This window comes from Adiantum capillus-veneris, chromosome 20 (assembly GCF_014529385.1).
Source record: "Adiantum capillus-veneris isolate H3 chromosome 20, ASM1452938v2, whole genome shotgun sequence".
Lineage (NCBI taxonomy): Eukaryota > Viridiplantae > Streptophyta > Polypodiopsida > Polypodiales > Pteridaceae > Adiantum > Adiantum capillus-veneris.
The window spans coordinates 76,422,150-76,449,207 of NC_140950.1; the positions used below are offsets into that span (position 1 = coordinate 76,422,150).

The 27,058-nt window shown below is 44.4% G+C and overlaps 1 protein-coding gene across 2 annotated transcripts; it reads right to left on the reverse strand.

Moving 5' to 3' along the window:
* Positions 1 to 555: 555 nt before the first annotated feature.
* Positions 556 to 26,673, reverse strand: LOC147432778 (pentatricopeptide repeat-containing protein At2g03880, mitochondrial-like). 2 transcript variants are annotated; one of them, XM_086492594.1, is made up of 6 exons: positions 26,170 to 26,673; positions 3,866 to 4,063; positions 3,773 to 3,779; positions 3,640 to 3,675; positions 3,452 to 3,545; positions 556 to 3,383 (listed from the first exon to the last, which is right to left on the reverse strand). In XM_086492594.1, the coding sequence occupies exons 1-6, from the start codon at positions 26,323 to 26,325 to the stop codon at positions 1,094 to 1,096; spliced, it is 2,781 nt and encodes a 926-aa protein (XP_086348720.1). In that variant the 5' UTR covers positions 26,326 to 26,673; the 3' UTR covers positions 556 to 1,093. The 2 variants fall into 2 exon arrangements, with proteins under 2 accessions (XP_086348720.1, XP_086348719.1); XM_086492593.1 differs by lacking the exons at positions 556 to 3,383; positions 3,452 to 3,545; positions 3,640 to 3,675; positions 3,773 to 3,779; positions 3,866 to 4,063 and adding exons at positions 9,211 to 17,385; positions 17,532 to 17,641 and having other exon boundaries at positions 26,170 to 26,268.
* Between the last annotated feature and the right edge of the window lie 385 nt (positions 26,674 to 27,058).

The window sequence follows — 27,058 nt, forward strand, 5'->3', positions numbered from 1 at the left end:
TATAATTATACGTCAAGATGACTCATGATATAACTGAGATACTTTATTCATTTCAGTAACTACCAAAGCATATTAGATTTTTGAAAGTTGTGGTTTCTCTTTAAGAAGTCCCACAAATCCATCTACTCGAGTAAGATTCGAGTACAATATATTTACATTTACATTTCTTAGTAAAAAGAATGAATGAGCAATTTCATATTGCTTCATTATACTCTCATTCGGAACAAGAGGTCTCAGGTAAAGGCACATGTGCTTACAACAGTAAATAATGAAACTTTGTTAATTTCATTTGATAGAATTCTCATGTCTAGGTTAACCAAGGTAATACAAGTTGAGAAGACTCTCAAAGTGTAGTCATTGCCATAGCAAGATGGCTATATTATAATAAAGAGAAACTTTGTTTGACTCTTCATCTAAACCACAGTAAACAAGTTGTTTAAGGAAAGTAAAAGAAAATGAGTTCAAGATAGTAAATACGTCATTGTGATTCTTATGACGACACATGATTTGTTCTGGTCAAATATATACTGAAAGATTTCGCTTAGTTCTATGGACTGCTTTACAATGGGGTATGGAACACCTCTGTCAAATATCTTTGTAGTTGAACAAATTAAGCTTCTAAGTACTTAGCTATCATTGAGGACAATACATCTTTGAAAAGGGTGGAGAAAATAGTAACAAACTTTCCACGTAGAGCTGAGCAAGGAGGAAGTCAAGGGGAGCTTGGCTCTCACAACTTTCTCGTCTTTCCCCATCATCTATTAGATGTAAATCGTCTATTAAACTGCTAACTTGTTTGAGGCTCTAAGAGCAAGCTGCTATCTGATAGGCTGATGAGGTCCACATACACAAACTTCAGTATGAAGCTTGATATCTAGAGTGGAATGCAATAAATGATGTATCTGTGAGTCCTAAAGGTCGACTCCGGCCTCCAAAGGACAAAAATAGAGCGTTTACTCTCTTTTTTTCTTTCTTTCTCATGCTTCACCTGGACAACTGTCCTTTCTTCTATCTGTAAAGCTTGAGAGCCCAGTTATATTTAGCTCTCCAAGAATGTTTTAACTTTTGGTGAACCCATGTTGAAAAATTGAGTTCAATCATTGCAAGAGCATTCTCCATTTCTAAACCGATGAACACGGAATGTATCCATGATCATGATTTCTCTTTTTTCTACCTCGGAGATGAATTTGGTGACAGCATGGCAATCCATGCACACTCTTAAATTCTTGGAAATGCGCAGAGTTGTACCCTCTTTTGTGCTTGTGAGTCCCAGGCCTATAGCAAGTAGCTCACAATGCCCACATAGCAAATCATCCTTGTGCTCTTCAAAAATTGAGCTCACTAGATTTAATAGCTTCCGTGATGAGATCTTGTCTTCCATCTGGAGCCCTACTGTCTTCAGCTTCTTGTAAATAACGTCCTCTTTTGGGTGGTTTCTCCAACCTACAGTAAAGCTGTGAAATACATTGCCAACTTGAATAGATGCCTTCCCCAGCTTCCCGCGCACCCCAGCCCGATTCCTCATCTCCTGTATTTCGCGCACTTCATTCCACATGTTCGCATTCGCATAGATGTCCAACATAAGAGCATACACAGAGGCATCCTTGGGATCAATAACAACCAGCCTATTAAAACAACGCCTGGCTCTCTTCACTTGATTGTAAACTTTGCAATGGCTCAGCAACGATTTCCATCCCATAAACTTATCTTGGAACGGCATTGTTGCAAGCAAATGCTCTGCCTCGTGCATCCGTCCTCCACGACCAAGAAGGTCGATCAAACAATTATAATGCTCAGTTGTGGGCTTGAGACCGTAACTAGCTTTCATGGAGAAAAAGTACTCATAACCTTTGTCAGTAAAACCTTTCTGGCTGCATGCCGATAAAAGAGAAACAAATGTCACACTGTTTGGTCTCACACCTGTCTTCTGCATCTTTTCAAAGCATTCAAAAACTGAAAGATAGTCATTATGCTGCGCATATGCAGCGGGCAATGTGCTCCATGTAATAATCCCTTGATTTGGCATATCTCCAAAGACGGTGCATGCATCTGCAAGGCTCCCACATTTTGAATACATGTCAATTAGTGCATTGCCAACTGAAAGCTCGGTTACAAATCCACGCCTAATAATTTGGTCATGGAGAAGCTTGCCCCAGTCCAAGGCTGCCATGCTGCAACAAGCCTTCAAAGCACTGAGATATGTAACTCTGTCTGGCTTAAAACCTAAAACCTGAAGATGTTGGAAGAGTTCAAGTGCCTCTTCACCATGCTCTGTCTGAGCATATGCAGCAATCATCGAGTTCCATGTTATCTCATTTGGTGCCGGAAACCGATCAAAGACCCCCAACGCATCCTGGAGAGCCCCACACTTCGCATACATGTCAATCAGAGCGCTACCAATGTAGAAATCTTGGTCATAATCACTTTGCATGATATGGAAGTGAATTAATTTCCCCTCATCAAGGAGAAGTAAGCTGGCACAAGCATTTAAAACGCTGGGATAGGTTACATTATTAGGCTTCAAATTTTCTCCTTGCATCCTCTCGAATGCTTCTAGGGCCTTCGCTCCATGCCCAAGATGAGCATATCCTGAAATCATGGTACTCCACGTAACAACATCTCGATCTAGCAGCCTTTCAAAAACTTTGTTTGCATCCTCCACACTTCCACACTCCATGTACATGTGAATAAGTATACTACAAAAATGAGAATCGCCTCCACCGCCACTATCAATAATAGAATGATGAATAAGCTCTCCTTTCCTTGCATCACTCATGCTAGAGCATGCTTTGACAACACTTGAATAAGCAACATCATCTGGACGCATACCCTCTTGATGCATTTGCTGCAAAAGTTGAATAGCCTCCAACCCATGCACATGTGTTGCATACCCTGTGATAAGAGTGTTCCAGGAGACCACATCTCGATTGCTCATTTTGGTAAAAACTTTCTGGGCATCTTGGAGATGGCCACATTTTGAATAAGTGTCCATCATCGTGTTGCCAATATACAAATCTGTTTCAAGCCCATCCTCAACAATGTAGGAGTAGATAAGGTTACCTTGTATTATATCTGTAAGGTTTGCACATGCTTTAAGTACTGCAACAAGGATGTATTCATTGGGTTTCAACTTGGAATCCAATAGATTGTTATATAACTGAAAGGCCCTCTCATTTTGTCCAAGCTTGGTATGTGCAGAAATAATGGCATGCCATGTATAGACACTTGGATTAGACAGCTTTCTGAACAATATATCTGCTTCTGACAGACTCCCGCAAGAGGCAAACATACGAATCAAATGGCTCCCAAAGAACGTGTTTATGTCGAACGCTCTTCTTGCAATGAGGGAGTTGACTTCACGGGCTGCAGCCAAATCTTTCTGTCTGATGCATCCCTGTAAGAGGCAGAAGAGATCATTCCTGCTGATGCGGAGACCTTCCCTCTCACTAACCTCCACAGCTTGAACTGCCTCCAAAAGGCGGCCCTCCTGGCAAAGTCTTGCAAGACATCCGATGGGTTTTGCAATGCTTTCACTCTCTGCTTTCCTACACACAAGATAAAGCATGCATGCATTCTAAGTGTTATCAATCACAAGAAAGGCAGCAAACAAAAAAAACTGTTGATGTGATTAATAATTACCCCATGTCCATGAGCTAAATATCACCAGCATTGCAACTTTTGCATGTCCAATACGGTCAAGCAGACAAGGAAGCCGTTAAGGAGAATCTCACGACCATCAAAAACAAGTCACTGATAGCCTAATCAAGCATACCTTTTGGCTAATGTGTTGCTTGATCAAGCTTTGAGTTGCCTTACAGAAATTTGGTGCTGCTAAAAAAAGAGGCTAGGCTGAGCTGCCTCCCACCATTGGAACTGGTTTTTCCCTCCTCTTGGACGAGCCAATCTTCAAGTTTGGATTGTCCTTGAACTTTGGATCTTGCTGCTTCAAATCTTGAGATCTTCTACTCTCGAACAATGTAAGATAGGACCACTTTGGTCCGGACTCGCGCATTGTCGTTGCGCTTCCAAAGATTCCCAATGAGAGTTTGACTCCTTCATGTACCTGCAACCCACACAAACAATACATGAAGTTCTATGTCACAAGTGATGACAACACAGAATCGCAATAGACTGGACAGGGAAGAGCCGGCCCGGAACAGGACCCAAACACCCAAGATAGAGCACAGCTGCTCGCCATCCACACTGGAGTTCACAGGTGCTGATGTGGCATGTTGATGTGACAGGTGTACAAATTGTTAAAGTGGCAGCGTACAGACAGGCTGTCGTAGCACTTTTTTCTGCATTGGAGGTTGCTTATGAGCGCAACAGTTATGAAAGCACTTTATTTTTATGTGCTTTTGGACACCAGTCATTGATATCACATGATTTATGTGCTCAGCACCTTTGTAAAAATAACATATAATTTTTTAGCTGCTTTTGCAGCTTTTGGGGCCAAGTGCTTATAAAAGAGGGCCAGGGTGCCATTAGTTCTCAGATTGCAATACTGAGATCGTATCAGATTGTGAGTGTGATCACTCTAAACAGTTGTAATTGCGGCAGTTCATCTATGAAATAAAGAAATACCGCTAGGGCGCCTACTTAAGGGGCCAACGCTCCTAACTCTGGGTCTCTTCTCTACAATGTTTTCCACTTTCAGCTTGCCGTTTCAGCTCAGTTCAGTATTGTTGCAGTATTTTTACCACCTTGTCAAGGACTCGCCAGTTTTAGTGGTATCAAAGCTTAGACGACTGTCTCCAAATAATCGGGTCCAGCACTGCAGCAATCGACCATGCAAGTACCTCCTAATCAACAAGTGGTATCAAAGCTTAGGCAACTGTCTCCAATTCTTCGGGTCCAGCACTGCAGCAATTGACCATGGAAGTGCCTCCTAATCAACAAGGAGAGTATGAGCTGTGGAAGAGCAAGTGGATAAGAGGCTGGGGACAAAGAGCACGAACAGGAACAAACTGAAGCAGGTGATGACAATGCCCAAGCAGAGCAGTATCAGGCATAACATAATCCATCTGATGTGGAAAAAGCTCAAGAAACCTAACTGAATGATCTCGTGGAGCATCTTCTTGCCTAAAGATGAAGCAAAGGAACACTATGATTAGACAGTGTAAGGGGGTGGTCAACCCTCTCCTTGTAGAAAAGCTGAGGTAAGAACAACCAAAACAAACAAGTAACAAGAAAGATCAAATTCAATGGCCAATCAGATGCAGCAGCAAATACAGCAGATACAACAAACGCAGCAAACGCCACCCAACCTGGGATTTTTAGGCGCGATTCCAGAGTTCTCAGATATGGCAGCCAAGAGTCAGTTCAGTATGCCTTCACGGGGATTTGGTCCCTATGGAACAGGTGCTTTTGGTGCATATGGAGTATGGATGCTTGGTTTTCTAGGACGGATGTATGTCACGATGCCTAGCATGCAGGGATCCCCTTATGGATTTCAATCAGTGGCACGTCCTAAGGAGGGATGCCTCCTACCTTCAGCACGAATTTCAACACACAGGGTAAGAACCTATCTCAGAATTTCTTTCTCCAAAAAAGTGCCGTGTTCCCACTCCGGAGTGCCGCAATCCTACCCCGGACCTGTCAGCCACTCCCACCCTTGGTCCATAGCGCATCGGCCGCACTCCTGTCTTCATTGCTATGTCTTGGATACCCTTAAGGTCTAACCTCTTCATCATGAACGAAGATCGGGATTGGATACACAAAGATTTAGATCTTGAGAGCCAAGATCTATTCCCCTCGTACGCGGATATGGAAGGAGTTGAGGAAGAATCCCTAACCCTCTTCTACATTCACATTCGCATGTAGCATGCATCCACTTCCGTTGAAGGATGTGTCACAAACTGGTGACGTGGCTGCCCAATATACACACACATCCTCTCCTAGCATGGAATGCAGCCTGGCCAGCACCGGACATTACCCTGAAATGCTGATACGGCAGTCCCCGGAAAAAGCGGAACCATTGACATGTGGCAGGCTGTACAGCCCGCGTTTTGCGGCGAAATTTACGGCAGGCAGTTTTCTGCTTTTTTCCTACGCAATTTGAGAAAGAGAGAGAACTCTTTTGCTTTATGCTATGCAAGACGATCAGAGAGAGAGAGAGAGAGAGAGAGAGAGAGAGAGAGAGAGAGAGAGAGTTCTCTTGCTTTATTTTTCAAAGCTTTTAGCTTTGAATGCTTTTGGGAACAGCTTTTGGGCTCTGCTTTTGGCATCCCTTGTAAGATCTATAGATTAGTGGCTTGGTGTTGCTAAATTGGCTTTATCTGACAGGAAAATAATTCTAAATGAATTATTGGATTTATAAGTGAGAGGGTTTTCTCGCTTGGAACACCAAGAAAAAAAATTCTAAATGAATTATTGGAATTTGAGAGGGTTTTTCTCACTGGAGACATCCGAGTACAGAATAATCCTAATGCGTCATTCAGAGTAATGACGGGAGCACTCTGAACGGGAATATCTGTAAGGCCACCAGGAAAGGGTACTTCTAATGCATCACATTGGATAGGTGACAGGGAGCATCAAAAAGAAGTATCCGACCATCCGGGAACGGACATCTCTGATGCGTCATAGGATGGGTGACATAGAGCATCGTGAAGGAGATTGTACCGTAAGTTCGGTAGGAAAAGACTAGGTGATGGGTATTCATGATGCATCACAAGGTGGGTGACAGGTGTATCGGAAAGGGAATATCCATAGTTAAGAGGAAATTCCGAACTGTGTTAACTGTGCACAAGGAAAAGCAAGCACTTGAATGAAGATGGGTTCAGAGGAAACTTTGAGGAAAAACAGATGCTTTCTGAGAAAGCGGGATTGCTTTTCAGGAAAGCAAATGCTTTTCCGCGAGGAAGTCTATGTCTGCATTGCAACTGTGCATGTGATTGCATCCAGGGACACCTAGGAAGTACTGTGAAAGCAATGTTTTTAACTTATAAGGTTTTATTGAGTTTTTGGGCAGATTCAGACTATTTTTAAAATATGCTGGCCGTCCACTACTTAGTAAGTGGGCAGCCATCTGATAAATACGGCAACAGATCAGCCAGCGTTTTCTCTCTCTTTTTCTAGCACAACAGCACTTAAAGAAAAAAAAAAAAAAAAAACCCGCAATCTCTACGCGAGCAGCTATTCGTGCCGTGGCCAGGAGCTATAAAAGCATCACATGCCCTCACTCAAAGGAGGGGATCAATTTTTGCAACAAGGAGATGCTACTGCAGATTTTAGCCGCAAAGAAGACATTGCCGGTGATGCCCATGGCTACCCAGAGTGTACCAAATGTCGCCAAGACCCAGTGCACGAGTTCCCTCGCGAAGAAGTGCCTACGGAGCATGTTTCCATCGCGACAAGTTGCTGTTTTTCTCTGTTTTCAGCCGATAAACGTCGTAGACGGGGCTGATTTACAAGAAGGAACCCGAGAACACACCTCTTTTGTGTGTAGGATTGGAAGAGAGGATTTTCTCTGTAGAGATCTCTTCCGGGGAATTGCTTTTCGAGAACCGAATTGCGTTTCGAGCGTCGAGACTTTGAAGGTAACGATTTTCATGTTATGATCTCTAAGTATTTGTTTGCAGGTGTACTTCCTCTTAGTGAGGAAGTAGGAGCAGAGGAAGGCATGAACCTCTGCGGGAGAAAGCGCTCTGAGGAACTAGAGCCAGATCAGCCCAAGGGTTTCGTACCCGAGTTTGGAAAGTAGATCCACGGATCGGAGAGATGTAGTCTCTCAAGTTGTGATCCAGAAGTAGGGATTCCCAAGTAAGGACTTCGTGTTCGGAAAAGCAGAGTTGTTCTGCGGGAAGAGCACTTTGGAAACAGAGTTGGAAAAGAGTTGCAGGGATGCCATGCCCTGAGTCTGGAAGGTGAGATCCAGAGGCGAGAACCTTGATTCTCGAGGATTTGGAATAAGGAATGGAAGTTCCTTGGAATAGGGTTTTGCCCTAGGAATAGGAAGCCGAGGCTTCCAGGAACCATCAAGTCTTATTCTAGAACGAACGTGGTAATACGTTTGGTTCAAGTGCTTGTATAGACTTCTCCTCAGTAATGAAGATACTATTACGGGAGGGGGGGAGGGGGAGACCAGCCCATCTTCTGGTCCCCAATACTGTGTCGATCTTCTCACTCTCTCTCTCTCTCTCTCTATGTATTTCTCTCTATATCCTCTGGCTTCGGTAATAAGTGATAAATCCTATTTATCCGAATGTATTTTATAGTGTTATGCGCTCCCGTTTGTGACACTTGGCCACTCACTTCTCAGAGCATCTGGACGCAGAGTCTGAGAGTGAGCGCCCAGCTACTCGCTTGTACTTTGAGTTGCAGATTAATACAAAAAGAAATACTGAAAGGGGCGCCAGTCTTTGGGGCCAATATCTCTAGGCACGGAACTCCGCCGGGCCAGTGTCGAATCAATTGTGAACTGTGAACTATTTTAAAGTGATTATTTTGTGGTGTCGCGGTAGATTCTCGACTTGGAGTGTCCAAGTCTGTTACATTGGTATCAGAGCATGGCCGATTTCTCTTCTACAGGAAATCCGATCTTTTTTTTCCGCGGCACTTATGGCTTCAAGCAAAGATCAGTCGACTTCCTTTGCATCCGGAGATGCGGGAAGAGATCACAATGAAGATTCACGCGAGGAGTATGGCCCGCTCGGCCTACTCAGGCGGAGCTCGAAGAGATGGAGCGTCAACGATTGATGGGTGATGCAACAAAGATGATGCTTAATTTTGCGAAGGACCCAAAATTTGCAAAATATATGAGCCAGACTTCTTTCGATGAGGTGCACACACAGTGGCGGCAGATCACAAAGCCACCCCTCAAACTGAGAACAAAGCTAAAAAGCACGACAAAAAGCAGAAGAAAGGCGTTGACTTCCCGGGTTATTTGGGTCGTCAGTCTACATTTGAATCGGCAAGAAAGCAGAAGAAGCGTGTTCGATTTGAAGGAGTACTCAGTTCTTCTTCTTCTTCTTCTTCTTCTAAGAGTTCTTCTAGCTCCTCTGACTCGAGCAAAGATGTAAGGTGCAGCGGAATGAATGTTGTGTTTTCTCAAGATTAGTGATCTTTATTGCTCAAGGTTCCTTTTAGTTCTTAGGGAAAGAGAGTGCTTTCTGTCTTGTACAGTGCTGTGGTCACGAACAAAGTGAGTGGATTGTGCATGCAAGTGAATGAGACTGAGAGAAGGAGAGAGAAGAGATTCGACACCCGAGAGGTTGTAAAACCCTCCTCCGAAGGCCCCACTCTCGTCGGCGAGAGTGGTTTACTTTGATTGCACAAAGGTGTACAAGCGTAAGCAATGGACAGATGCAAGTTGGACTATGCCGATGACGACGACGGTGATGACGACGATGACTCGATGGCTGAAATCTGCGGCTTCTAATCGCTGAATGCGGGGACTGTTTCGGTGGCTGAAAATGACTGTTTTTGCCTGTGTTTTTCGGGACTAAACTCGGGGATCTTCTGCAACTGAATGGGGGGAATCTGCTACTGTTCTATATGCTGAATTCTGAGTTTTTCTCTCTGCTGAAACTGCAATAGGCTAGCGTTAGTGACTGGGCTGAACCACTGAACAATTGCTGGGGTCTTGCTAGCGTTTTTGAAGAGGTTTCTGCTGTGGTAATCTGCTGCAATTTATTGATGATAATTGCTGATCTTGCTGAGGTTTGTCTGGCGTTAGCACATGCTGAAAACGCTGCAGAACTGCCAGAGAATGCTAGCGTTAGTAGTTCTTGATGGCTGCTGCCGGATGGGAGTAAAACGCCAGGGCAAGCTGGGCTTGGGATGGCGATAACAGAATCTGGAAAACGCCAGGAAGGGAAGGATCGGCTATGGAGAAAACGTTGACTTAGGTGGGAGTGGCCTCGCCGAGGGGACGGAGAGGATCTTGCTGAGAAGTTGCTTGTTGAGCGGGAAGCTCCTGCTGCCTCTTCTGCTAGAAAGTGCTAACTTGGGTTTGCTTATATATTAACTTAGTAAAATTGCCCTACCTACTTTTGTAGGAAAGTCACTTAAAAATAATAAGTGAAAATCCCAATAAATAGGAAAATAGGCTAAATGCACTGGAAAATTCCCCTAACTGATGCTAATGGATTCTGATGGGAATTCCGATGATCATGCTGTGTGCAACCGGAGGATATGCATCTCTGCTAAGTGACTGGGCATGCACGGTCTACGAATAGACTCACAAAAGTGCCAGATCACTGCTAATCTAATCTGACTGAACTGTCTGAACCCTGCTGTGGTGTAGCTTGTCCACGGACACATAGGGTTGGGATGTGTCACGTGACATCCCCTCCTTTTCAAAGTGAGGTACTGGTACCGAAGTGTATGGCGTCAAGGGAGATCGCCAATAGCATCCGGAATCCTGGAAGGGACTCTTCACCGGCCCACTCTGATGTGTGGGTCGTGCGGTACTTGAAATTCATAAAGGTCTGCAACGCTTGCTTCTTTGGGCCGCGCCGAAAGCGACACAAAGTCTTTTGAATCTCCTCCTTGCTTCAACTTCGTCTAGAGATCTGCTTCTTTCGTCTTCAAGAATCTCCATGGCTGAAAATTCCTGAAACCATCTCCAACACAAAACCATGAACATACCCATTCCATGTAAAGTGAAGGAAAAAAATATGTTCTTCACTAAAGACTGTGTATGCAATGTCGATGAACATAGAGACGGAGTGACAACCCGTTCATCAAACACATGCAAACAATGCGCTCGAATCTTTTTTGTTTGATCGAAATCAATCAACTGTGGCAAATCATAATGAAAATGCCCATGCTTGGTACTCATACAATCATGTCCTCCTTCAGAAATTGTGTCATGCCAAGGAAGAGACATGGAATGTGACTTCCTGACATACAAACTTTTCAACTTTTCACGAAAAATCCGCATACATTCGTGCGCATCCATGAGAGAAACGTGCTCAACAAACAATATGTCATGCCTAACAAAAGGGATCACATAATGATGCTGACTAAAATACAGGAAACCTTCACGAATGAAACACTCGAACCATGCGTGTGTGTCAATCATGAGAACACATAATACTTCCTGTGATGGTTCCTTGGACCAAGGCTCGAGAGCCAAGATCGCTTCTTCTTGAATTATCGAATCGTCTTGTGGGGGTTCTTTGGACCTCGACTCGAAAGCCAAGATCGGATCTTCGTGACTGCTCGAATCTACAAAGAGGTTAGGTTCGCTAGAAAAAGCATCCACTAACACATCATCCTTGTGAACAATCACATCATCTTCAAGCAACGCATCATGCTTGTGAGAAATCACATCTTGATCATGCAAATCATCATGCTTGTCATTGTCATTCAAATCATCATGCAGATCATTATCCTGCAAATCCTGTGTGTCATGCTGTGGAGAAAGAGAGACTGAGAGAATCTCCTTATCCCAAATCCTTTCAATCTTGTCCTGCATATTAGCAATGAGAGATGGAGAAGGAGAAGTATCCACTCCATGAAAGACAGTAGGAGAATCACTTTTGGCATTGAGAGTTAAAGTGCTAGCCTCCCAATCAACGAGAGGGTTTATTTCACGAAACCATTTCATGCCTAAAATCATATCACATCCAGAGAGAGTAGAAACAACAAATCTTCTAGTGAAGGCAGTCTGTTGAATTGCAAACAACACATCAAGGCACTCCTTCGTGATGAGAGCGTCCATACCACGACGAAAGCCAGAGACCTCGATAGGAGATCTCAGACTAACTTCGAGGCAGGCTCTCTCAACAAGAGAGGGGCTGATCACATCATGCATACTACCTGGGTCAAACAATATGACAAAACGGTGTCCCGACGTACGACCATAACATTTAATGAGAGAATCATCAATGGGAGGGTCCTGAGAAACTGTGGGCACAATCGTGTTATCATTCATTGCATTGACAGATGTAGTGGGTATTGTGGGTTCTTTAGATTCATTCGATTCAAGCTTAGGATATGTTCGTTTTTTGTGACCCTTAATGTGACAATGAAAACAACGACCTTCCTTAGAATAAGTGCTTTGTTCTTCCGAAGTGATGTAACCTCCTACAATTCCTTTTGCTACCTTTTCATCTGGAGTAAGCTTAGGTTTAGCAATTGCGTTAGCCTTACCCTTAGATTCATTGGAAGAATTCTTTGTTAAGATACTGTTGGAAGATTGGTTAGAAGAGTTATCATTCTTACCATTCCTACCGTTCTTACCGTTCTGCGGGTTCTGAGAAGTCTGCGAGGTACTTGTGGAAGTCTTGTTCTCCTTAGGTTTTCCTTTGTTGTGCTTCATCTCATGGGCGAGAGCAATGGCTACCGCTTTGTTGAGATCGATTGGATCGAGTATCTTGACATCATACTTGATATACTCGTCTAATCCGTAAAGAAATGCCTCTTTGCGCTTCGCATCCGATTTGCGTAATTGAGTGCCGAGCTGCAAAACCCGATTAGAGAAAGACATAACCGGCATACCGTTTTGCTTGAGAGCTCGCCAATCATCCTTCAATCGTGCAAGATACTGAGGTGGCATAAACCGCGCCTTGAGCTTGTCTTGGAAATCAACCCAACTAAAAGAGAGGGGCGTGAAATCATCGGCTGCCTCTAGGTGCGCGGCTAGCTGTGCCTCTTGCCATGCCTGGTACCAATTTATGGCATCACCGGCAAGGTACATAGCTGCCGTCAAAACTTTGCTATTGCCTGTTTTCTTAGTTGTCGCAAAATAAGCATTAAATTGATGCAACCAAGAATGAATAACAGTAGCATCCATCTTACTGTCATACTTACTGAAAGTCAACTTCTCTGTGACTGGATTGTGTGAATCCGCATCGTGGCTTGCGCCACTTGACGAACTCCCACGATCTTTGGGTGGTTCGGTCTTCGAGGCTAGGATTTGGGCTATAAATTCTTGATTGCGAAGCTCCCTTTGAGCTTCACGCTCGGCCTCCTTTTCTGCTTTGCGTTCTTTTCGTTCAGCGCGCTCGCGTTCGAGAGCAAGTCGCTGTTCTTCTTGTTTTGCGGCAAGCGCAATGCGCTCACGTTCCTAAGCAAGGCGCTCACGTTCCTGAGCAAGTCGATTTTCTTCTTGTTTTGCAGCAAGTTTGTCGTTTCTTTCATCGCGCTCGCGGTCCTTGGCTTCTTGTGCACAGTCCTTTGCTGCTTGTTCTTCTGCTTTACTTGCGAGTTGTGCCAAGGCAACTCAATTCGTTTCTTGTTGTGTGCCATCATGTCCAACATCAACTTGACCATCATCTCCATAGGAGTGAGGACAACTTGTGGCGTAGATGGCGAAGGGGAAGGGTTGGAAAAATCTCCAGGTGGGGAGAATCCTTCGTCGCCTCTCTCATGCTCATCACCTGAATGCGAAGTATCCATGCCGCTTCGGGTGACGACCATGCACTAGGATCTTGGGGTCTTAAGCTCGCGAGGAACTTGGGTTCTTGAGGGTCTTGAGGTTCTTGAGGTCCTTGATTCGTGAGAATCCTGGGTTCTTGAGGTTCTTGAGTCTTGAGGTTTTCTTTCGCTTGCAAATCGCGTTGGAGAAGGATCTTCTCTTCACCCGCGTTCTACCCCTTTCTGCGGGCGCACCCCTTGGCGGCCTTGCGCTCACACCAAGGTTGCTTTTTCTCACCTCGCGTCGATTGGCCGGCTGCTAAGTGCACGGTCCGCTCTCAATGAGTGAAAAGAGACACAAGGGGAGGCCGGACAAGCCCTTCTTTCTTGGGATTCCTGTCACTCTTCAACAAAACACGATTAGGAATCGCCACGCCCAAGTAAACTTGGGTTTGTGCGATCGCAACAAGCAAAAAAATTCTTGTGGTTCTTGTGGTTCTTTCCTTGAGTAATGCAGAACACTTCCAAAGCTCTGATACCAATGTAAGGTGCAGCGGAATGAATGTTGTGTTTTCTCAAGATTAGTGATCTTTATTGCTCAAGGTTCCTTTTAGTTCTTAGGGAAAGAGAGCGCTTTCCATCTTGTAGAGTGTTGTGGTCACGAACAAGTGAGTGGATTGTGCGTGCAAGTGAATGAGACTGAGAGAAGGAGAGAGAAGAGATACGACACCCGAGAGGTTGTAAAACCCTCCTCCGAAGGCCCCACTCTCGTCGGCGAGAGTGGTCTACTTTGATTGCACAAAGGTGTACAATGCGTATGCAATGGACAGATGCAAGTTGGACTATGCCGATGACGACGACGGTGATGACGACGACGACTCGATGGCTGAAATCTGTGGCTTCTAATCGCTGAATGCAGGGACTGTTTCGGTGGCTGAAAATGACTGTTTTTGCCTGTGTTTTTCGGGACTAAACTCGGGGATCTTCTGCAACTGAATGGGGGGAATCTGCTACTGTTCTATATGCTGAATTCTGAGTTTTTCTCTCTGCTGAAACTGCAATAGGCTAGCGTTAGTGACTGGGCTGAACCGCTGGACAATTGCTGGGGTCTTGCTAGCGTTTTTGAAGAGGTTTCTGCCGTGGTAATCTGCTGCAATTTACTGATGATAATCGCTGATCTTGCTGAGGTTTGTCTGGCGTTAGCACATGCTGAAAACGCTGCAGAACTGCCAGAGAATGCTAGCGTTAGTAGTTCTTGATGGCTGCTGCCGGATGGGGGTAAAACGCCAGGGCAAGCTGGGCTTGGGATGGCGATAACAGAATCTGAAAAACTCCACGAAGGGAAGGATCGGCTATGGAGAAAACGCTGACTTAGGTGGGAGTGGCCTCGCCGGGGGGACGGAGAGGATCTTGCTGAGAAGTTGCCTGTTGAGCGGGAAGTTCCTACTGCCTCTTCTGCCAAAAAGTGCTAACTTGGGTTTGCTTATATATTAACTTAGCAAAATTGCCCTACCTACTTTGTAGGAAAGTCACTTAAAAATAATAAGTGAAAATCCCAATAAATAGGAAAATAGGCTAAATGCACTGGAAAATTCCCCTAACTGATGCTAATGGATTTCTGATGGGAATTCCGATGATCATGCTGTGTGCAACCGGAGGATATGCATCTATGCTAAGTGACTAGGCATGCACGGTCTATGAATAGACTCACAAAAGTGCCAGATCACTGCTAATCTAATCTGACTGAACCCTGTTGTGGTGTAGCTTGTCCACGGACACATAGGGTTGGGATGTGTCACGTGACAAAAGAAGACAAAAGGCAAAAAGCGAAGCAAAAAGCAACGCTTCGGAAAGGGCAAGAAAAAGGCAAAGAAGCCAAAATCTCGCCCCGTGGTTGACAGTTCTACAGAGGACTCGTCTTCAGATAGTTCGGACTCTGACGACAGCAGCTTTTATACAAAGAAGAAGAATTTTTATAAAGCCAACCAGTATGACTTTCTGGAAGACAAAAGCAAAAAAGTCCAAGAGTTTAAGGAAGGTGGACAATCAATTAAATTTGACACATTGCGGAATCTCTTGTAAAGAAAATTTTCTCCAGCCATAGAGACTTTGAAGACTGTCACTGATATGTGGTTTAAGCTCGCCAAAATGTTTGATTAGGATTCTACTATGCGAGCGCTCACCCTTCTTAAACAGTTATTTGCTATCAATTTTTCAACCGGAAGTTTCATGCAGTCATTTCTTATGAAAGCTAAGGTTATTCATGATCAACTATCGCCTATGAAAAGTGCACTCACGAGTACCCAATTAGCTGCTTTGGTACTCATGAAATTACCTGAGAAGTATGAAACAGTGTCTAGGACACTTCGGCTACAAATCACGTAGAAAAAGCTAGAATTTGATGATCTCAGCTCTTTTCTCATTGAGGAGGAAGCCATGTTAATCACTCAAGGCAAAAGTCAAATTTCTAACAAAGGTGGTAAAGCAATTACTGCTTTGGATTCTAGAAAGAAGACCAATAGCCGTTGTTACAATTGTGGGAAGCAAGGTCATTTGTCTAGAGATTGCAGATCCAAAGGCAACCACACAAGCTGTACAAAGGACAAAGGCAAAGGCAAACATAAGAGACTACATTGGCAAGGACTCTCGCCTTCTAGTCAAGTGGATATTGTTGTTGCCACTAGCTTCATCCAGGGAGAGGCTTGTGAGGGGTAGAGAGGGGGAAACAATGCTCCATACAAATGCTTTAGACCCATGTGTTTATGGGTCGGAGTTCAAGGCACATGCATCTCGCAAGGAATCAATCAGACGTATCTAAAACACTATGAACAAGTGAACCAATTCATTGTTGTTGGCCGGATTATGGACAAGATGTGTTTCAAAGTTCATCTCGCAAGGAATCAATCGAACGTATCTAAAACACTATGAACAAGTGAACCAATTCATAGTTGTTGGCCGGATTATGGACAAGATGTGTTTCAAAGTTCATCTCACAAGGAATCAATCAAACGTACCTAAAACACTATGAACAAGTGAACCAATTCATTGTTGTTGGCCGGATTATGAACAAGATGTGTTTCAAAGTTCATTATCTAGGAGTGTTTGAAAGTGATGTGTTCACAATTCACAAATGGAGATTCTTCGACGTAGTGTGGTCTACATTTCAACTTTCTGAAAGGCAATTGGTGCTCAAGATGGCAATCTTCTCAGGCCACACCTTGATACTAGCCAACCTAAGGTGTATCCAGCATGAGAGTTGTTGCTCGTGTGTCCATGGTAACTTCTTCATCAACTTGGTCTTACCATTTATGTCCACACCTTGATACTAGCCAATCTAAGGTGTATCCAGCATGAGAGCTGTTGCTCATGTGTCCATGGTAACTTCTTCATCAACTTGGTCTCACCATTTATGTCCACTACGAGCTAAAGAGAGGGTGTTAAGATATGGCATCTCAAGTAAATAGCCTAATGTATTTATTTTGGCTTTAGGTATTTACTTACTTATTTGTCAAATCTTGGGTAGGGCAATTTGCCTAGGTGACTATATAAGAAACCAAAAGCCCCCATTATAAATCATCTAATTCATTATCCAGGTTGACTGGTTCAAAAGTCTCTCTCTCTCTCTCTCTCTCTCTCTCTCTCTCTCTCTCTCTCTCTCTCTTCGATCGAGCACTTCTGCATCGTCAACTTTGACAAGACACTCCTATCTAGAGATATGTATAGAATTGGCTTTGGAAGTCAATGAAACATGTCCACGCGGCACACAGAGCCATGTGCACGTGACTTCTGCTTAAGGTGAGGTACGAGTACCAAGCTGCATGTGACTTCTGGTTAAGGTGAGGTACGCGTACCAAGCTGCATGGCCTCCTTATACTAGGCTAGCAAATCTGGATAGTCGATGAAAAATTCATCGTCCACCCAAGCAGCTTCGTGTGTCCCTCGATCCTTGGAACTTCAAGAAGTATTGTCTCGCTTGTTTCTTCTTGAATCGATGCAAAAGGATCTGTTCCGTCTCCATAACTTCGGCTATGTGAACTACTCCGGTTGCTCCTCGTTTGGAATGCTCCTTGGAGGATCACCCTAAAAAAGTTGAAGCCAAGAAGCATGGAAAACATTATGCATTGTCCAAGAAGGTGGCAAGCGTAATTGCATGGGAACATCATTTACCTGTTTGATGATAGGAAACAAGCCATACATACGAAAGAAAACTTTAGGACACATCTTACCAACTTGCTTGAGACGTTGCTTCATGATCCTTCAAACCACCCAATCACCCTCCTTGAATGAGACATCTTGTCGATGCTTATTAGCATGCCTCCAATAGGACTCTTGAGCCCTGCTAAGCCGAAGCTCAATACTCTTAAGTACCTCCGCATAGAATTAACTAACACAATTAGCATCATGAACTTTGAAAATAGATCTAGTCAACGACTAAAATGGTCGGCCAAAGGCTGCCTCGTATCTGCACTAGAAAATGAATCATTCAAGACAGTCTGAACTAACGGCAAATATTGTTTCCACTTAGATTGTTTATCATCAACATATGCTTTGCGATCATCAAATGCAAACTAATTATATATTTCAGTTTGTCCATAAGATTGTGAATGAAATGATAAGAAAAATTTAATTGAGTGAAAAAAATTTCAAACAAAGCACGCCAAAAATGGGATGTTAGTTTTAAATCATGATGCAACACAATTGATTTAGGTAAGCCACACAATGGATATCAATGCTTTATGAACAATCGTGCAACATCTTGGGTAGTAACATTGTCACAAAGTGATGACGATGGCCTAAATGATAGAGTCCGCACAGAAAGGGTCCAAAACCTTAATGAAGGAGGCAGAAGAAGTTTTACCAACTTGCAGATCATGGCTGAGTGGCCCAAAAGAGGTTAGGTTTAAAAACCTAATCCATCCTAACTTATGAAGTCTCTAAAAATAAAGCAAGGAACCAAATTTGCATGGAGCTGCTCACGTGGCACTGTCGTAAAGACGCTCCACGTTTAACGTTGGCTTTTGACGTCGCACCGTACGGATTTCCACGTTTTACGTGCAGCCCATGGGGCACTTGCTTTTGGACACCACCTGCTTTTTAGAACTACAACTTTTCATGCTCCTGAGTTTAACCAAGGACCTTTATAAGTGTGCCCAAGGCCTCATTTCTGCTCAGCTTTTGCGTGGAAGCGCTAAGAGAAGGAGGACCCTCGAACGTTGTACTTTGAGAAGCATAATAATAAAGAAATATCAAGAAGGGGTGCCAGTCTTTGGGACCGGTGCAAAACTTCGTCGTGTCGTTTCGTCTCTCCTCCTCTATTTTCAGTTCTATTCAGTTGTTTCAAGTTTCTCTCACGTGTGTTGCTATAGATCTTCGGCTTGGAGTGTCCAAAACTATTACAGTGGTAACAGAGCTCAACTGATTCTTCTTCTACGAAGGATCCAATCCCTTTTCCCGCAAAACACATGGATTCCGATAATGAATATGGCAAGGAGGAGACAATTATTCCCGGGAGAATTGTCTACGTCTTCGCCTTCCTCTTTAGAAGAGCACACACAAAATGACGGCCCTTGCTCCATCCCAAAGGGACTCTACCGAAGCCCTCTCGTTCAACACCGCAGAGCAGACCCTTCGACTTGCTCTATCGCCATAAGAGCAAGCGAGCTTGATGGCTGAGGTGGAATGGCTTCAAGCCACCTCGGTCATTTGCAAAATTGTTGGTACAGGGCCCAGCAGAGGCAAGGTTCGGACTTGCTCCAAGCCCGACTCCTCACTAAAGTGGTCAAGATCATTGATGTGTAAATTCTCGAGAGAGGCTACTACCAAATAGAGCTTGAGTCTCCACAAATGGCAGTTAAAGTGATAACGATGAGCCCACTAGGCATTCGGGCGGCTCGCTTGGACAGATGCGTCACGGTTTCAATCCGACTACATATGTGTTTGAGGAGGAGGCAGATCTTCCTATCTCAAATTGCTTTCCACGCCTGAGGCGAATGCATCTCCCCTTCTGTTAGGTGCAGCGGAATGATTGTTTGCGCTTTGCTCAAGATGAGTGCTCCGAACTGTACTCAAGGTTCCTTTTATTTCTTATGGAAGGGAGAGCCTGCCGTTCTTAATGGAAAGTGCTATGATCACAAACAAAGTGAATGGACACTGTGCGTGCAAGAGTATGAGACTAAGAGATAGAGAGAGAAGAGAGATACGACAGCAGAGAAGACGTAAAACCCTCCTCCGAAGGCCCCACTCTCGTCGGCGAGAGTGGTCTACTTTTAATTGCACAAAGTGGTACAATGCGTATGCCATGGACTGATGCAACTTGGGACTATGCCAATGACGACGACGATGATGACGACTACGACTTTAGGGCTGAGATCTGTGGTCTTCTAGCTGCTGAACTTCGGGACTGTTTCGGTGGCTGAAAATGACTGTTTTGGCTGCGTTTCGAGGGCTGAATTTAAGAATCCTCTGCAACCAACTAGGGCTGATTCTATTGATGTCCCATAGGGCTGAAACGCTGTTGTTCTGATGTGGCTTTGGCTGAAAACCACTAACGCTGGGCTGCTCTGTTGCTGCTGATGGAAAATCCAAAAACGCTAATGGCTGAAATTGGAAAACGCTAGCAAACTGATGCTTCTGCTGGCGATTGGGTGGATCTGCAACCGCTAGGGAACTCGGAGATGATGGCGATCATGCAAGGGATGGAAACGCCAGGGATCTGGTACTGCTGCTGATGCGGAAACTGTCAAGACAGAAAACGCTAGGTGCTTGAGGGTGTTGGCGATGACGACAATGGAAAACGCCAAGGTTCTTGTTGGGTTCTGCTCAGAAGGTGTCTGTTGAGCATGTGCTCCTGCTACCTCTTCTGCCAGAAAGTGCTAACTTGGGTTTGCTTATATATTAACTTAGCAAAATTGCCCTACCTACTTTTGTTGGAAAGTCACTTAAAAATAATAAGTGAAAATACCAAAAATAGGGAAAATGGGCTAAATGCACTGGAAAATTCCCCTGACTGAATCTGATGGATTCTGAAGGGAATACTGATGATCATGTTGTGTGCAACCAGAGGATATGTATCTATGCTAAGTGACTGGGCATGCACGGTCTACGAATAGACTCACAAAAGTGCCAAATCACTTCTAATCTAGACTTGACTGGACTAATTGAACCCTGATCATGCTGTAGGTTGTCCACGGACACATAGGGTTGGATGTGTCACGTGACATCCCTTCCTTTTCAAAGTGAGGTACTGGTACCGAACTGTATGGCGTCGAGGGAGATCGCCAATAACATCCACAATCCTGGAAGGGACTCTTCGCCGGCCCACTCGGATGTGTGGCTCGTGCGGTACTTGAACTTCATAAAGGTCTGCAACGCTTGCTTCTTTGGGCCGCGCCGAAAGCGACAAAATCTTTTGAATCTTCCCTTCAATGCTTTCACTTCTTCTATGGACGTAGGTCCATCTTCTTCAACAATCTCCGAGGCTGAAAATTCCTGAAACCATTTCCAACACAAAAATATAAACATGCCTATTCCATGTAAAGTGAATGGAAAAAATCTTGTCTTCGCTAAAGACTGTGTATGCAATGTAGATGAACATAGAGATGGAGTGACCACCCTCTCATCAAACACATGCAAACAATGAGATTGAATCTTTCTCTTACGATCTAGAGCAATCAACTGTGCAATTCACAACGGAAATGCCCACACTTGGTGCTCATACTTTCATGTGCTCGTTCGGAAATTGTGTCATGCCAAGGAAGAGACATGGAATGTGACTTCCTTACATACATACTTTTCAGCTTTTCATGAAAAATCCGCATACATTTGTGCTCATCCATGAGAGAAACGTGCTCAACATACAATATGTCATGCCTAGGAAAAGGGATCACATAACGATGCTGACTAAAATACAAGAAACGATCACGAATGAAACATTCGAACAATGCGTGCGTATCAATCATGAGAACACATAATACTTCCTGCGAGGGTTCTTTGGACCTATGCTCGAGAGCCAAGATTGCTTCTTCCTGAATGATCGAATCGTCCTATGGGGGTTCTTTGGACCTCGGCTCGAAAGCCAAGATCGGTTCTTCGTGATTGATCGAATCTACAACGAGGTTAGCTTCGCTAGAAAAAGCATCCACTAACACATCATCCTTGTGAACAATCACATCATCTTCATGCAACTCATCATGCTTGTGAGAAATCACATCTTGATCATGCAAATCATCAAGCTCGTGAGAAATCGCATTTTGATCATGCAAATCATCATGCTTGTCATTGGCATCCAAATCATCATGCTTAGCAATATCATTCAAATCATCATGCTTATCTCTGTCATCCAAATCATCATGCTTCTCATAATCATGCAAAACCTATGAGTCATGCTTTGGAGAAGAAGAGACTGAGAGAGTCTCATTTCCCCAAATCTCTTGCATCTATGCCTGAACTTGAGAATATAGTCGCCAGAACTCTTTGTTTTGTCAGTCGCTCTGTTCTTGTATTGCTTTTCTTTCTGCTTTGTCTTCTGCGTGTCTGCGATCCATTTCTGCTTTTCTTACTTTGGCTTCCAAGCGGGCTTGCTCGCTCGCACGGGCTATGACTGCCATTCTTTCTTAGTACTTACGCTCGATGGCTGCGATTCTTTCTTTGCGTTCTAACTTCCTGTCCATCATCCTCTTGTCGAAAGCCTCCATAGGAGTTAGTGCAATCCTTGTCGTAGCTGGAAAAGGGTCAGAAAAACCTCCTGGTGGGGAAAATTCTTCTTCGCCTCTCTCATGCTTATCACCTCCAAGCGAAATATCCACTCCGCTTCGAGTGATGATCATTCTGAACTCGTGGGTTCTTGTGGGTTATTGTGGTCATGGGTTCTTAAGTCCACGAGGAACTTGGGTTTTTGGGGGTCTTGGGTTCTTGGGTATCTTGGTTCTTGGGGTTCTTGAGTTCTTGAGGTTCTTACGTTCTTGAGGTTCTTGAGGTTCTTCTTTTGCTTGCAATCTATGTTTGAGAAGGATCTTCTCTTCACCTGAGTTCTACTCTTTTCCGCGGGCCCACCGATTGGCGGCCTTGCACTCACATCAAGGTTGCTTTTTCCCACCTCACGTCGATTGGCCAGCCGCTAAGTGCACGGTCCGCTCTCAATGAGTGAAAAGAGACACAAAGGGAGGCTGGACAAGCCCTTCTTTCTTGGGATTCCTGCCACTCTTCAAAAAACACGATTAGGAATCGACACGCCCAAGTGAACTTGGGTTCGTGCGACCTCAACCAGCAAAAAAAATCTTGTGATTCTTGTGGTTCTTTCCTTGAGTGATACAGAACACTGCCAAAGCTCTGATACCAACGTTAGGTGCAGCGGAATGATTGTTTGCGCTTTACTCAAAATGAGTGCTCCGAACTGTGCTCAAGGTTCCTTTTATTTCTTATGGAAGGGAGAGCCTTCCGTTCTTAATGGAAAGTGCTATGATCACAAACAAAGTGAATGGACACTGTGCGTGCAAGAGTATGAGACTAAGAGATAGAGAGAGAAGAGAGATACGACAGCGGAGAAGACGTAAAACCCTCCTCCGAAGGCCCCACTCTCGTCGGCGAGAGTGGTCTACTTTTAATTGCACAAAGTGGTACAATGCGTATGCAATGGACTGATGCAACTTGGGACTATGCCGATGACGACGACGATGATGACGACTACGACTTTAGGGCTGAGATCTGTGGTCTTTTAGCTGCTGAACTTCGGGACTGTTTCGGTGGCTGAAAATGACTGTTTTGGCTGCGTTTCGAGGGCTGAATTTAAGAATCCTCTGCAACCAACTAGGGCTGATTCTATTGATGTCCCATAGGGCTGAAACGCTGTTGTTCTGATGTGGCTTTGGCTGAAAACCACTAACGCTGGGCTGCTCTGTTGTTGTTGATGGAAATCCAAAAACGCTAATGGCTGAAATTGGAAAACGCTAGCAAACTGATGCTTCTGTTGGTGATTGGGTGGATCTGCAACCGCTAGGGGACTGGGAGATGATGGCGATCATGCAAGGGATGGAAATGCCAGGGATCTCGGTACTGCTGCTGATGCGGAAACTGTCAAGACAGAAAACGCTAGGTGCTTGAGGGTGTTGGCGATGACGAAAATGGAAAACGCCAAGGTTCTTGCTGGGTTCTGCTCAGAAGGTGTCTGTTGAGCATGTGCTTCTACTGCCTCTTCTGCAAGAAAGTGCTAACTTGGGTTTGCTTATATATTAACTTAGCAAAATTGCCCTGCCTACTTTTGTTGGAAAGTCACTTAAAAATAATAAGTGAAAATACCAAAAATAGGGAAAATAGGCTAAATGCATTGGAAAATTCCCCCGACTGAATCTAATGGACTCTGAAGGGAATACTGATGATCATGCTGTGTGCAACCAGAGGATATGCATCTATGCTAAGAGACTGGGCATGCACGGTCTACGAATAGACTCACAAAAGTGCCAGATCACTTCTGATCTAAACTTGACTGAACTGACTGAACCATGATCATGCTGTAGCTTGTCCACGGACACATAGGGTTGGATGTGTCACGTGACACCTTCATTTCCGTTGTCCAGGATTGGATCCATGATTGAAACAGTCTTAGAGACCCCGCGCACCTTAGCATCCGTTGTGGCCAAGGCCGCAGGCTTACCCACTGTGCGGGTTCTCGTTCAAGACACACATACACTCCCGAAGATGGTTTTGCTGCCTCATAGGAGTGGTGGTTGGATCATACAGAGTGTGGAGAATTAGGGCCTCTCGAACCACTGTTTCATTTGGAGACAGATGAGCCATCTTGCGAGGGCTTGTCCACGCAAGAGAGTTTGGCCAGCTCCACAGCCGGCTGAACCTTCATCGAGTTCCGAGCGTCCCTCTCCCCTCCCAACGGGCCCGAGCTCACCCTCTCCACTTCACCCTCCCCCCGCTCCTTCTCCTACTCCAACTGTTAGCTTTGAGTACACTCCTATTGCACGCCGCTCTGTAACAGACTTGGACACTCCAAGTCAAGAACCCACCGCAACACGACAAGAATTCTTCTTAATAAAGGTTGCAAGGGATGCTAAAAGCAGAGCCCCAAAAGCTTCAAAATCAAAAGCTTCATAAAAATCAACTTAAATAAAGCAACTTTTTCCAACAGCTTCACTAAGCAATTGCGTAGAATTCAGCTACCGATTTTCCCCAGCGCAAAACGCGGAATTCCGTACAGCCAGCCACGCCAGCACTGATCTCCGTAAATCACGATTTTCGCAACTCACGGGTTTCCGTACAGCCCGCCATGTCAGCACTGATTTCTGTACAGTGAGCCATATCAGCAGCTACCAGCCAGGAAGGATGTGTGTATGCTCTCCTGCCTATTGTCCGAGCCATGCCATGTCACCAATTTGTGACATACCCCTCTCTTGAAAGCATTGTAATCGCCCTCGATTACGCCTACAAAACAGACAGAGGCCATAAACTGTCGTAATAGACACTGACTGTTAGTACTGACGCACTAGGAACACACATCTAGCACATGTACCAATCGACAGTCACATCACAGGACATCACATGAGAAATCACATTCAAAAAGTCATTCGGATCTCAGACCATGATTTATCGGCAACATATTTAGCAATCGCATCTAGATCCAGTCGGGACCTCATAGATGTCCGATTGACTAATCCTTATTGCATCCATGTCTATCGAGATCATTCAGACCAAAATGCTGCAGTCATTTTGTCTATCAGTTCCTGCACTTAAACTTGGGCAATAGGCCACTCCCAGCTCATTCACATTGAGAGCCACATCGAGATGCGGTTTGGTGGCATTGTTGGCGGGATTATGCTTTGGTTTACACTGGAGGATTGAAAAGAGGGCTCGCCTAGAAGCTATTCCAACGGCTCCTATCGAGGTGTCTGGTTTCGCTCTCAACATATACTCTTTAATCACGCAGAAATGTCCGAATGTGTTAGTCTCTGTTCAGCAAGCATCTTTCCGCCGAAAATTTGTTGTTTCTCCTCTCTCAGAATGTGATATGATTTTCAGCATTAAATGGTTTCGTGAGCATGATCCACAAATTAATTGGAAAAAAAGCACGCTCACTCTCTCACTAGCAAGCTCCTCTCCCGTGGTCATCCGCAGCGAGCAGGGCCTCCATTCTTTCCCTCGGTAATATCAAGTAAGGGTATTCAAGCGTGACATCTACAAGATCGCTTTCCACAGGGAGCGGGGGCAATGGGAATATGTTGTTATGCCTTTTGGATTGACAGGTGCCGTGAGACCTGGGTACATTCAACCGTTTCATGGTAGGTCGTTTTGGTGATATGATTAGCATATATGTGTTTAATTTTGTCGATGACATTCTCATTTTTTCTACATCATGGAAACAACATGAACGGGATGTAGAAAGGGTGTTAGCCCGTTAGGATGAGTGTCAGCTATACATTGCAGCTAAGAAATCGGATTTTTTTCTAGTTGAAGTTACTTACATGGGCTAGATCATTTCTGCAAACAGTGTCACGTTAGACCCCGCAAAGCTCAAACAGATTCGTAATTGGGATTTGCCCAAAACAGCATATGATGTGCGTTCTTTTTTAGGTCTTTATCAGACATAGCTTCGGAAATGGAGCAGCAGCCTAACAACTAGCGCGCGTGCGCAATAGCACTGGCTGCCGTTAGCTAATTGAGGGTAAATGCCAAGGGCATTCTTGAACAAGTGACAAGACTATTAGACAAACTACAAGTCTCATTGTTACATTAAAAAACTGTTTTGGCTCTTTTATACTATCTTAGCAAAATCTGTTCAAGGTTTAAAATCTTTGAAAAACAGTGCTTGAGACGATTCACATTCTCATTCACATATTCAAAAAATACGCTGAGAAAAAGTACCTGAATGCCATAAGGAGAATTGTAGGCAGTGAGAACATCTGCAAAAACCCTATTTTCTGGAATGGGCTTTGGCGAGAAGATACGGACATGTATCAGATTTAAAGCATCCTTGAGGAGAGAGAGCTTGTAGGAGTCCTTATCAATGTAAAAACACATCGCTGTTCGGCACCGACTGCAAAAGGTACTTTTTGATGGTTGGCCCTGTAAGTTCAAAAGCCCTTGTACGACCAACAAGGCAAATGGCCACGCGAGGTGGCTTTGGCGACGACGAAAATGGTGCTGGAGGGGAGGATGATGCTGACTTGAAGTGACCCTTCAAATTTTGGGATGGGAAGTATGTTTTATTGGATGCACTAGTATCGCCGGCCGCCTCTCTCTCTCTCTCTCTCTCTCTCTCACGTGCGCGCGTGTGCAATCGCCGCCTCCGACAGCGGTGCTGCCCACAGCAATAAGAAAGAAGAAGAGAGAGAGAGAGACTGATGTGATCTATACACTACCTACCAAAACCTACATTTAGGCGCATGCAAAGAATTGAGTAAAAGGAAGCTAGTGATAAACACAAAGTTCCATCACTCAAAAAAGTCAGGCTTAAAAATAGCAAAGATCTAGCGGCAGAAACCACAAAATCTAATGGAGCAAACATCTCATGGTTGCACTCAATAATATCCAAACTTCTCTTCTGGCCCTAGTGTATTTGCCCATTTTCAAACCCATTAGTAGATTATATGCTCCATATTATATTCTTGCCTGCATTATTATCACATTGCCAAGATTTCAAGGGGACAATACCCTCTGGGCCTAAGGAGAATTCAAATACAATATCGCACTAAATATGTAGGCGGTCTTTGGGTTACTCTGAGTTGCCTGGCAAAAGAAAGTATATTTAAAA

Coding starts and splice junctions, on each gene's coding strand:
- LOC147432778 (XM_086492594.1), bottom strand. CDS start 26,325: ATGTGTTTTTACATTGATAAGGACTCCTACAAGCTCTCTCTCCTCAAG. Junction 4,064..26,169: donor ATTCTCCTTATGGCATTCAG/GTACTTTTTCTC, acceptor TGTGGGTTGCAG/GTACATGAAGGAGTCAAACT. Junction 3,384..3,451: donor AGGCAGTTCAAGCTGTGGAG/GTTAGTGAGAGG, acceptor GGGATGCATCAG/ACAGAAAGATTTGGCTGCAG.